Here is a 12,873-nt window from a genome sequence, read left to right on the forward strand (position 1 = left end):
GTTTTTTTCAGCCTCTGAAAGAGTGAATTTTTCTAAACCCTATTGTTACTTCTAGGATACATCACTTCCACTTGCACATTAGAAACCTTTCCTCCTTGACAAAGATATTCTAAAATCTATCATTTCTACCTTCCTTTCCAGCCGCTCTTCCCTCTCCTTTCTCCCTCCCTACTAACCCATAAGCCCATATACTAGTGCTATTATTCAAAATGTTGTCCACAGACCACCTACTTTTTGAAACTGATTCACAAAGAAATAACTATGGAAACCAAAAGTAAACATTTTAGAATTTTACTACAATTTGACATCAGTGAACTTCTCTGTAAACTTCTTAGTCTTTTTCTAGCAAAATTGTTGCCCAAACTTTTTTAAAAATATATTTTTATTGATTTCAAAGAAGAAGGGAGAGGGAGAGAAAGATAGAAACATCAACGATGAGAGAGAATCATTGACTGGCTGCCTCCTGCATGCCCCCAACCAGGGATCGAGCCTGCAACCCTGGCATGTGCCCTTGACCGGAATCAAACCTAGGACCCTTCAGTATATAGTCCCATGCTCTATCCACTGAGCTAAACCAGCTAGGGCTTGTTGCCCAAACTTTAATGTGTATATAAACAACTTGGGGAATCTTGTTTAAAAATGTGGGTTTAGTTAGTCTGGGATGGGGCCATTTGATTCTGCATTTCCAACGAGCTCCAAATGACAATGATGCTGCTAATTTACAAGCCCATTCTGAATAGTGAGGCTTCAAAACATCTTAATTAGGAGGTTTTCTCCAACCAGCCTTGCCGTTTCATATGCTTGTATTTAGCTATTGTTTCTCAAATTTCACAAACTAAACCTCTGCACTTACCATTGCCTCTGTTTAGAGTCACTGCTACTTACAGGCTGTGCAACCTTGGGAAAGTTAATTAATCTCACTGTGCTGTAATTTCCTCATCTTTAAATGGAGATTAATAATCCTAAATACCTCTGGATTGTTGTGAGGCTCAAATGGGTTAATTAATGTAAACTTAGCATAATGCTTGGCTGTATTAGCCATTTTAATTTTTAAAATTTTTATTCTTGCCTTATTGTTGTTCCTCCTTAAAGTCTTGTTCAAGTATCACTTCTTTGAAGCTATTTTGACATCTTTCCATGCCAGAAAGAGTGCCACTCACTCTTTTGTGTTCTTACTATACTTTATAATCTAACTCTACTGCTGAAATATTCCTGACTGTATAATTATTTACATGTTTCTCATAACCAACTGTGCACATCTTGAAAGCAAAAATTTCCTTCATCCATTTCTGTATCCTTAAGACATAGCATGTTGATTGCCAATTTTTTAAAAACTGACTGAATTTTGCCCTGGCTGGTGTTGCTCAGTCCTTAGAGCATCAGCCCGAACACTGAAGGAATACGGTTCCATTCCTGGTCAAGGGCAACCTGGGTTGCAGGCTTGATGCCCAGCCTGGATCAGGAGTGCACGTGGGAGGTAACCAATCCATGTTTCTTTCTCTCTCACCCAGCCTTCCTCCCTATTTCCATTATCTCTAAAAATCAATGGGAAAAATATCCTCGGGTGAGGATTAACAAAAAACAAACAAACAAACAAAACAACTGACTGAATTTTGATGTGAATTATTATGAATAAACCTTACAGACTTTTCTAGCCTATAGTAGGAACAAGAGTTATAAAAATATTATCATGAAAACCATGAAATGTCATTATATTTTGTTGGAAAATTTTTCTCATGAAAAATCATTTTAAACCACTTATCTATGTCTTTGGACTTAGATTTCTGTGACAATTACAAATCATTTATTTTTGGTGAGAAAAAGGAGAGGAAAGGAAATGTGAGAGCTATTTTTAACAAGAAGTCTCTTGGGGTGCTAATTTAAATGCATAAATCTTGAAATTAAATTTTGTAGATGTTTTCTCCATTTTATATATTTTATCAATATATAATATAAAATTTGACTAAAAATATACTCTAGCATAGATAAAAGGTAACACAATCCAGCAAATAATCTGACGTACTCCTTTCTAAGGTCCTTTATTTTTATTTATTATTTTAACTTTCTTTTTTCTTTTTTTAGGTCCTTTATTTTTGAAATAAATGTAGACAAATACTCATTTTTGAAGGAAATACACCCTGAGTAATACTTAGGGATAAGCATAAAGCACTGTCTCCCTCCTTCGCCCTTTGGAAATACTCTACAAGCTCTAGAAACTAGTTTTCTAGAAGAGGGGAGAGGTTATGCAATAAGATTCACTGGAGAGAAGCCATGTAAGACTACTTTCCCAAGAACTGCTTGCACATGTTTTTGAATGTTTCATTAAGGCATCTTGCCTTGTCCTCTGCCCCAGCAGTGAAAAATGGTACAGGTAGATTCATTTAGAAAAGAAAGGATCATTCACTTTTTTATTGTCATTATGCCTAAGGCTTTTCCAGCTTGGAAACCTGCCTCTCCTTACCTCTGTTTTTCAGTGGAGGCAATGTAGGATGTAGATCTTTATTACATTCATTTCGTTCTGTGCAGCATTCAATTGATCTTCTCTGGTGAGGAATGGGAGTGTCCTAAAATTTAACCCGAAAAGCTGTTAGTGGGTGTCCCCTAGATTTCATAGGCACATAACCTCAAACTTAAGAAATTAAGACTATTTAGGTAACTTACTTGAAATTCTTGCACAAACATGTTGAAAATATTGTTTTCTTTAGGTCATTTCTTTTAAAGTATCATGTATGACGTTACTGCAATGTCTGCATTTCAACAAAGTTACTACTACATTTGTAATAACCCGTGTGCACAGTGTAAGTGGACGAAGAAAGCTAGGCATGATGCAGTTAGCTAAATTGGAATTTGAGCAAGAAGGTCTAATGGGACACTAAGCCAGAAGTTAACAGCAAAAATAAACATAATATTTCATTTCAAAATGAAGGGAGAATTGGCCCAATGAGAATGCTCAAATTATTTTCAAAATCACTTAAAGCAGGGCTAGTGAAAAAAACAAACAAACAAAAAACCCCACACACAACTGCTTTCTCTTGTTGAAACGTGACTGTTTGAAATCTAGACAAGGAAAGGTTACAAAATGGAATCAAGTTTCTTCCTTACCCGGCACTGAAAATCGGAACCTTCTAGTCCCAGACATCCCGACGTGATCACAGGCATCCCAGAATCATCTTCTTCTATCATTGTGAAGCAATATCCATCCGTGCTAAAGACCAAACAGGCAAAGGCAGTGTGAGTGTGAGTGTGTGTGTGTCTAGGGAAAAAGGAAGATGCTCATCAATTGTTTCATTAAAATTAAGAAGTTCAATGATCATTACAAAGTTATAGTCTGTTGAGAGAGTCCCGAAACTTCCTTTCATGAAACTTGGACTTAATTATCAATAAATATTTTGTAAGTAGCTCCTCTGTCCAGAAAACTGCGAGAAAGAAGTATCCAGAATTTCCATATCACATATACAATTAATAACCACAAATACCGATCACTAAACACTTGTTTTGGTCCTTGGCAGAGATCTCTCTTTTTGAAAAAAAAATATGTATATTCTTTCATTTCAGAGAGGAAGGGAGAGGGAGAGAGTAGAAACATCAATGATGAGAGAGAATCACTGATCAGCTGCCTACTACACGGGGATCGAGCCCGCAACCCAGGCAAGTGCCCTGACTGGGAATCGAACCCAGAACCATTCAATTTGCAGGCCAGTGCTTTATCCACTGAGCCAAAACCAGCTAGGGTGGATCTCTCTCTCTCTCTCTCTCTCTCTCTCTCTCTCTCTCTCTCTCTCTCTCTTTTAATTGATTTCAGAGAGGAAAGGAGAGAGAGAGATATAGAAAGCATCAATGATGATAGAGAATAACTGATTGGCTGCCTCCTGCATGCCCCCTACTGGGGATCGAGCCCGCAACCTTGGCATGTGCCCTTGACTGGAATCGAACCTGGGACCTTTTAGTCCACAGGCCAACGCTCTATCTACTGAGCCAAACTGGTTAAGCCCAGAACAAAACAACTCTGAGGAAGGTGGCAGTATTCTTACCTTCTATACTGAGGCTCAGAGAACTTGAGTAATTTCTCCAAGGCCTACAGCTAATGAGAGTATGCACGGCAGGGCTTTGAACCCATGCAGGTGAACGTCTATGCTGGCTCTCCTTGCTCTGAGGCTGTGAAATAAACTTACCTCTTACTAAGGCACACAAACTAAACTAAGGAGGGGCAGGAGTTGGGATCAGCACAGCAGAAGTGAGGTGACTAAGATTCTGCCTTTTGGTACTTCTGCTTCTGGGATGGCCTGTTGGATGAAAACATCAGGCTTTGTTTTCAGCAGTTTGGACTTAAACTGGCAGTGGGGTAAAGATGGACAATGAAGAGAAGGGTTTTAACAAGATCACTGTTAAAGCTTTTTCATCTCACGGCACACACAAACTAATTACTAAAATTCTGCGGCCTACCAAAAAATATAATTTTTTGTTGATCTGATAAAAGAACAAACAAACTGCAATTTTGACTCATTCACACCAGACAGCTATTGTGTTGGCTGTTGTCATTTTTTTTTAAATTTAATAATCTAAGGGAAAAGAGGTCAGTGCCCCTGACTAAATAGTCAGGTATCACATGTTTTAAAAACTCCTGCAGCACACCAGTGTGCCTCTTGCAGTACACTGGTTGAATACCGCAGCCCTAGAAAGTAAAGAAACTATATATATATATATATATATATATTTTTCTGTATGGGTTTGTAGATTAAAAAGAACTTTCTCTTGTTTATCATATTTAGTCCCACTGAGAAGTGATTATTTCTATTTCACTGACAAGGAAATTAAAGCTATGAGAGTCTAATAAGCAAACGTTACAGAATCAGCCTTTTCATCAAGAACCTCTTGCTTCTTTCCCACACATTTTTCCACTGTCCCCTCCTGGGACTAAAAATGGAAAACAAGAACTGTTATATATAGAAGTATTTATAAACAAACATTTCTATCTTCACAAGTTTGGTTGAGGAATGCCAGCAGACTCCCAATATAAGTCATAGACCCCTACTGCGTGTGCTATGAAATAAAGGATTGAACTATATCGCCATCTTTTCTTCGTGGACATGCATGCTCAGTGTCCAAGACAGACATGACAGCACAGTCCTCAAAGGTCAGGGAGGCAAGCTCTGAGCATGCTCTTAGCCATGGTTTCTGGGTTGGTGGCAGCAGCATTCTGCCATACCTTAGCCCTTCAGTTATCATCAACACCCTTTGTATTGCTTACTTGGTTTATAAGCCTCAAGTGATCCAAAATACATCAGTTTATGAAAACTAGCAGAGCCAAGTTCAAACATACTAATAAATGGCTGGGAAGGGCCAGTGATAAATCTCCCTTGTTTAACCAAGGTCAAATGCATGAATATTGTTGTGGAAGAAAGACTGCCTCTGAACAGCCCATGCTTAAAATTATTTGGGGGCATTTTAGCCCGTATACTGACATTGCTATAACAATCTAAAGCATGTAAATACTGAAGGCAATAAATACAAGAGCTGTCCCTTAGAAATTTACTGTAAACAATGTAATCAAACAATACCTGTGTGTGTGTGTGTGTGTGTGTGTGTGTGTGTTTTATTCCTTTCCTACACATTTAGATTATGTGTGTAATTTCCATTTCTCATCTAAAGTAAAATTCAGGAATTATCAGAAATAAAGTCATCTTAATTTTCTGACATTAGGAATTCATAGAGGCTAGAAAAGCTGATTCAGTATGTTAAATCCAAAAAGACTAATTTCTCCTTAGTCACGAGTTCCCCTTGCTCAAAATCTGAATACATGGAAATGCACTTTTAAGCAACTTACAAGAATCAAGAATGAGAACAGAAAAAGCTGGTAAATCTGTTGGTAAGTTACTGTTACAGTGTCCTAAGAAATAGAAAGAAAAATCAGCGAGGGTAATTTTAAGCTTTAAAAACGCACTCCCGCTCATCGAGTGTAGCTCATGGTTAAGCATCAAACCCATGTACCGGGAGGTCACCAGTTCAATTCCCAGTCAGGGCACACGCTGGGATTTCAGGCTTGATCCCCAGCAGGGGGCGTGTAAGATGCAGCAACTGATGATGTTTCTCTCTCATCAATGTTTCTCTTTTTTTTCTTCCCCTAAAACCAATAAAAATATATTAAAAATACATTCCCTTGTCTGCAAAGAAGGGTGGAAATAAAATTATAAAGAAGGGATGGAGTGGGAGGGAGAGAGACCCTGGAGAAAAGCGTCAGTGTCCCACAGTCATCACGTAAGGTAGGAATCAAATATGTAGTTGGAGTAACAGCAAGAGGGTGAGAGAACATCAAGTGCATATTAACTGCAACAAAGCAAAAATAATTTATAAGCTTCTCATTGAAATTGCTAGCTAGTAAGGAAACTTAAAGGTGCTCTATGTATTGTTTCATTTTACTGAGTACAGTGTTTACAAGGTTTAAAGCCTTGATCCTTTTACCTCTATTCTTATAGAAGCTTACTTTCAATTCTCCAGCAAGCACAAATGTAAACAAAGATATGCTCTAGTCAGAGCCCAACAGTTCCACCCACCACTAAGGGATGGCTGCTGAATGGCACAAAAGGCAACTAACGCCTCCCACTGGCCTGTCTGGACATCCTGCTGTCTGGCTGCCATGTTAAGCTTAGTTGTGATATGTGTTCAATTATTGCCACATCATTCCCAGAGTGTTGAAAGTGATCACAGGAGATGAAGATCATGAAGGAAACAAAAGCAGAAATCATTTTAGACAAAACTGAAAGTGGCAATATGTATACAGGAACGTAGGATCAATCATTTGATTCCAGTAAGGATTATAAATTAAAAATGCTGCCCCTGCCCGGCCCGTGTTGCTCAGTGGTTGAGAGTCAACCTATGAACCAGGAGGTCACAGTTTGATTCCCAGTGCAGCCGGGTTGCAGGCTCGTCCCCAGCAGGGGACGTGCAGGAGGCAGCCAATCAATGATTCTCTCTTATCATTGATGTTTCTTTCTCTCTCCCTCTCCCTTCCTTTCTAAAATCAATAAAAATATATTTTTTTAAAAAATTCTGTCCCTGAGTTATAGGCAAAGAAAAGTAATTGACAAAATGGAACAAGAGTTGAATCCCAAAATGATCAATACTGAAATGCCTCTCCACATAATGTTAACTAACGAAAAAGCAAAGCATTTGAGAATTTAAAAGTCCCATGAGGTCAAAGCAGTGATAATAAAATTTTTGTTACAGCCCTTGGATGGTACTACGATTCAAACCCCTTGGATCTGCCCAATATTCCAAAGGTAAGTAAGTGTCTGTACCATCTAGAAAGATGATCAGGTAAGAACTTCCACAAGAGATGCTGGGCATGCCCAAGTGAACACTGACTATCAATAAAGAAAGGGGTACACCTGGCTTCAAATTTGAGGGAACAAGTGCTACTCTTTTTTTGGTGGGTAAGCGCCCAGAACCTGCAAGGTTTGGCTCTTCTCATTTATGGTCAAATGCATCATAAACAGCCTTTGGGACCCCAATTTCTCATTAGTTCTTACTGGACGGTTGGAAATACATATGACTACTACTGTCCCCTTTCTCTGGCTTTTCCTCTGAGGCATCAATATAGGAGATGCCTTTTTATTACTTTATCCTCAAGGACGTGTAACTATCATACATCCTTCTGTCCTTCTCTGGCAGCCAAACAAGTGACTTAGCATTCTAGTCTGTTCTTTTTTTTTTTTTTTTCAGTGAGGTATAAGATATTTTGAGCGAGTCTCAGTGTTCATATTAATAGAGCATTTGTATATTCTCACCCCCACCACCTTATGCAGGTATCCTCACTCCCTCCCACCTGACTGCTCTGAGAGCCTTCCAGCGGACTCCCCCTCTCCTCTCTCTGGATTCTGCCTGATAAACCTTACATTTTCCTTCTCTGCTCAAAAATCTCCAATGGGTCACTATCTATGATTTTAAAGAACCCTACGCTGTTCACTTTCTATTAAGTCCAACAATGAATGGGTCACTTAACATTCTCATCTATGACTAATGAGAGGCACAAAAAGAGAGTTATTCCTTGTAAAAGACTTCATAAGCAAATTTGAAATCATAGCCTCTTCCTACTGATGCAGGACCCACCATTCTCATTATTGCATTGGTTTGAACTCAACATCCACTAAAAATAAATAAATAAAGATCTTAAAGCTCAATGTTCATATGGCCTGGGCAACAGTGGGATCAACTGGATGCAATGTAAGCTATATAAACAAATGAGAACAATGTGCACTTTAAACACTCAGAGACCCTGGGTCAGGAGCACCTGTCTAAAAACTCACACCACCACATTCAGCAAGAGGTTTAAAAGCCCTGGGTTAATACAAACTTTGTCAAAAGGCTCAAGGTCCCTAAGCTTTTCCTTCTACCCTTTGTGACTCTTCAAAGCCCAGCTGGAGACTCATCTAATTCCTCATGTAGGCAGCTTGGTGTCATTTACACATCCTTTGTGCAAACATCTGATGCGATTGATTACACCAGTAACCCCAGAAAACCACCCAGGCAGGAGAATTTTTAGTCTGAATTCAATAAGATAAAGGAGAACGTATTTAAAATTGTCTCTGAAAAAAGAGTAAAAAAATAAATTTTAGAAATGAATAAACTTGTGTGAGGGAGTGGAGGAACCTGAGAGAGGTGATGATTCAGGGACAAAAATGACTATTAACGACCAAATCAAGTAAAACAAAGAAAAATACGTAAAGTGGGACCAGATTATATACAGAGAAAAAAAATAAATCAGGCTGAGATTACACTTGGTAGGACAGGAAAATAAGACAGAATATTGGCATAGTGAAAGCCATGTACAAAGAGTGACTGAAGGAGACTTTGCAGCTTCCAGTGATACGCAGTGATAGCCTGTGGTTCCAGGAGTAGCATCTGGAAATGGAATGGGAAAGATTAACAATGCGAAATAACACCTGGAAAGATATTTGGAAGACAGATATTATCTTGAGGGAGCTATGACAACGGCTTCACTTCTTACTCTGAATTATGGACATTAAAAAGGCTCAATGCATGACATATTTACACCACATCCTTCAACATGCATGCCATCAAGCTGTAGAAATGGCATGGATTTTGGAAACAGACACATCTGCACCTGATAGAAAACAAGGCCAAGAATGATTTTGGCCTTGGTGTTGGCTAGTAAATCACTGATGGTACTCAGGAAGAATTAAAAAAAACCCTCTAAACTTTGCACAGGTTCTCTAAATTACTATGTGGGATTTCAGAATGCAATCTATGATGCACTCTTAATTTGGGCCACTTTTTGGATTATTCTCTCTAGGAAAGTGGGAGTGGTAATGAGCATAAGATCTACCTAGAGTCCTAGACACTCAGCTTGGCTAAGATCTGCCTCATAGCCAACCAGACAGCTTAGACCAGCCCTTATCTAATAAGCCTCAAGCAAGGACACCCTTGTGTTTAGACATTTTGTACCTAGAAATGCAACATTTAGTGTAGTATTCCTCAAAGGGTGCTCCCTTTCAAGTCAGCAAACAGCTTATTATTGGTCTGTAAGATTAGAAATTGAAATTTGTACTGTATAGCAATACGTTTAGCTGTTGAATCTAATGGAAAATAGAAAAAAAGAAGCACATACTAGTAATTAGTAAGTATTTTAAATTTATTTTTCAAATTAATCTATAATTCATTTTTATTGTATTTAGAAAAGTACCAGTGTACAAGTTATTGGGGGGCGGGGGGAGCTGTCTTTCAACAGAGATAGTTTGAGAAGTACTGATTTGAAGGTCAACGAGTATAACCTGGGCTTCCCTTGCTACTTGCACATTAAATATTTCTAAACTGCAGTTATCAAGATCAATAAATGTGACTGCTGCATTTCATTCCTTATCCTATTTGACCTCTAACAGCATCCTCCCTCTGTAAACTCGGCTTCAATGACACCAGACTTACTGCTTCACTGCTAATCCTCAGTCCCCTGGGAGAGCCTCCTTTACCCAAGCATTACATGCCTCAAGGCTGTCTTCCTCCAGTAGACTGGATTATTCTAGTACTATTCTCAATTCTTCATGTCCCACCCTAGACACAGTCTCCTTGACTTTGAGCTTAACTATGACATTTGATTTGTAAATGGAATGTTAGAGGACATGACACAATCAGAAGCTTTAAAAGTTTGCTCCCCCACACTCATGTGAGAAAGAATATGCCCTGAGTAGCTGCTAGTACAAAAAGAATGAAGAAACATGTGCAGTAGGCCTGAGCTCAAGTAGCAGACTGAAGCCAAGCACACCCAATCCAGCAGAGCTCAACACAGTGACAGCCCACTTGTAGAACCAGGAATTTAAAGAAAATAAAAATAAATAGCCCTAGCCAGTTTGGCTCAATGGATAGAGTGTCATGGCCTGTGGATGGAAGGGTCCCAGGTTCAATTCCGGTCAAAGGCACATACCTCGGTTGCAGGCTCAATGCTTGACCCTAGTCAGATTGTGTGCGGGAGGCAACCAATTGATGTGTCTCTCACATCCATGTTTCTCTCTCTGTGTCTCTCCCCCTCCCTTCCACTCTCTCTAAAAATCAATGGAAAAATACCCTCAGGTGAGGATTAAAATAAATACATAAATAGTCTTTACTAGTTGTAAGCCACTATGACTTTGAGCTTGTTCCATACAAAAACTGACTCATGTTTTATTCCACTTTCCCTCCCTAACCGTGTATCTGAGTTCCAAATCCACACCCTATGCCTACCCTTTGATATCTTCACTTGGATGTGTTAGGAAACTTAAACTCAACATGTCTAGATTGGAACCCGACTGTTTTCCTTTGTCCTTCACTGAAAGGCTATACTGTGCATCTAAATGTGCATCCAGAAACTTGTGAAGCCCCTCCCATATATAATTCACCAGCACAAAACTTTCCTTCTAAATAGTTCTCCAACACATCCACCTCTCCTGCACCAGCACCACCCTCGTACAAGATCATGTTCTCTCACACGAACGGTTCTTCCTGAATCCACTCTTCAATTTCCCTCACCTAACCATTATTGTTCTCAAATTCATTTTTGTTTCCCTCCTAATACATCCAAAACTCTGAAGAAAAGAAAAATTTTCAAAAAAGCTAATCATCACTGTTTCTCCTGCTTAAACATTAGCTTCCATGGCTTCCCTATGTTCTCAGGAATAAGACCAACATCCGTGACACAGCCCACCTGGCCACTGGCAATCTTTCCCTAGTCTCCAGGTTCGACTCCTGCCATGTCTCCTCCCCCTGTACTCTAAGAAAACCATGTTTCCCCTTCCCACCACAGAGAAAAACGCATTGCGGTTAACCCTGCCTGAACACTGTCTTCCAAACGAAATTAGGACACTTCAATGGCTATAAGGAAAACAGGACAAAATATGTAAAATTGGGATAGTTTTAGAAAGCCTGAACATACGATCACCAGAACTATGATTTAAATGACACACACACATTTATTCTTAGTTACTAGAGACTCAGACAAAAAAGCAATATAGCCCCCTAATATGCTTCCACCTGCTAATGTTCTTCAGTAAACTTTGTAAAATTCCTGATACATTTTCTATTCACTACAAAAAAGCACTGTTGCCCTAAGCTGGTTTGGCTCAGTGGATAGAGCATCAGCCTGGGGACTAAAGGGTCCCGGGTTCGATTCCAGTCAAGGGCACATGCGTGGGTTGCGGGCTCGATCCCTGGTGGGGGGCGTGCAGGAGGCAGCCCATCAATGATTCTCTCTCATCATTGATGTTTCTATCTCTCTCCCTCTTCCTTTCTCTCTGAAATAAATAAAAATTTAAAAAAAATTTAAAAGGCACTGTTCCCCAGGAAATACTGTCTGAGCTTAGAATCATTTTACCTTTCGAGACTCTGATCCCAACCTTGCTCTATTGTACAAGAGCCAAGCTCCCAGGCCTCTCTGGACCCTAAGTCCCTTAAGTCTAATGGTAGGAAATAAGCATCCCCTACTGTGCTCAGTTGTCTTGCTGATTAAAGGAAATACATACTTGGGAGTATACCCAACTTCCCTCCCTGTCATTCAGTTAATATGTATTTCCTGAGCTATATATTTCATAGCATACTGACAAGCTTATATCAGATCCACTTTATAAGAAATAAAAGACAAAAAACCGGTTTCAGGAAGAAAAAATGCATTCAACTTCATGCTCCTTTCTGGATAACGAGGCCCCCGCATGGCTGCCCAGGTATCTGCCTGGACTCCTCACCCAGCAGCCCACTCCTTATTTGGGTCCCTTCTCCTTCCTGAGGCAGACGATGCTTCTCTGACATTTAACTGCTGAGACCTGAGCTTGTTTGGCTGCTGGGCCCCCTGTCCCTGGGCCACCCTGCCCGTTGGGCTGGGCCTCTTCACCCGCTGCTGTCCTCACCCAGGAGAGGAAGTGCAGCTACTCGGACCAGCAACATGGATGTGGCTGCATGAAGATGTGTATGGAAGAAGGAGGCAAAGCGTCCAGTTTCACACGTTAGAACATATTTACACAAACAGAATTATCGGCTAAGGTGTTCATTCTCTAGTACATTGACAATGTATTTTCCATCATCTGGTAGACTCTCATAAGCCCTGTCACCATACTGCTTCCCAGAGTCTGTTTCTGAAGAAATCCTGGCAGCTTAGGTGTTCTTTCCAAAACACTAGCACCAGCAGCATGACAAATGGTTACAACAAAACAAAACAACACAAAAAAACACAACAACACACATTTGATACTCCCTGCTGTTGAATTAATTTGGGGGATCAGGTCTTTTAAAAGAAAATAATTGCCTTTTGCTCCTTGACATGGAGCCTGGGACCTGTGCTCTATGTTTATTTCATGCGCATGTGTGATGTTTGGAGGAAGGAGAATCTCAGAGCAG

General features: G+C 39.8%; 1 protein-coding gene across 9 annotated transcripts in view; it reads right to left on the minus strand.

Moving 5' to 3' along the window:
- The window catches only part of BMPR1B (bone morphogenetic protein receptor type 1B), a 393,766-nt gene that overhangs the window by 46,593 nt on the left and 334,300 nt on the right, over positions 1 to 12,873 (minus strand). For all 9 annotated transcript variants that reach the window (XM_080640956.1, XM_080640952.1, XM_080640953.1 and 6 more), the window contains 2 exons: positions 3,103 to 3,205; positions 2,462 to 2,564 (listed from right to left, as the gene is read on the minus strand). In XM_080640956.1, coding sequence (XP_080497082.1) covers positions 2,462 to 2,564; positions 3,103 to 3,205 — 206 coding nt within the window. The remainder of the gene's footprint in view (positions 1 to 2,461; positions 2,565 to 3,102; positions 3,206 to 12,873) is intronic.

The sequence above is a fragment of the Plecotus auritus genome (genome assembly GCF_963455305.1).
Source record: "Plecotus auritus genome assembly, chromosome: 1".
NCBI classification, from domain to species: domain Eukaryota; kingdom Metazoa; phylum Chordata; class Mammalia; order Chiroptera; family Vespertilionidae; genus Plecotus; species Plecotus auritus.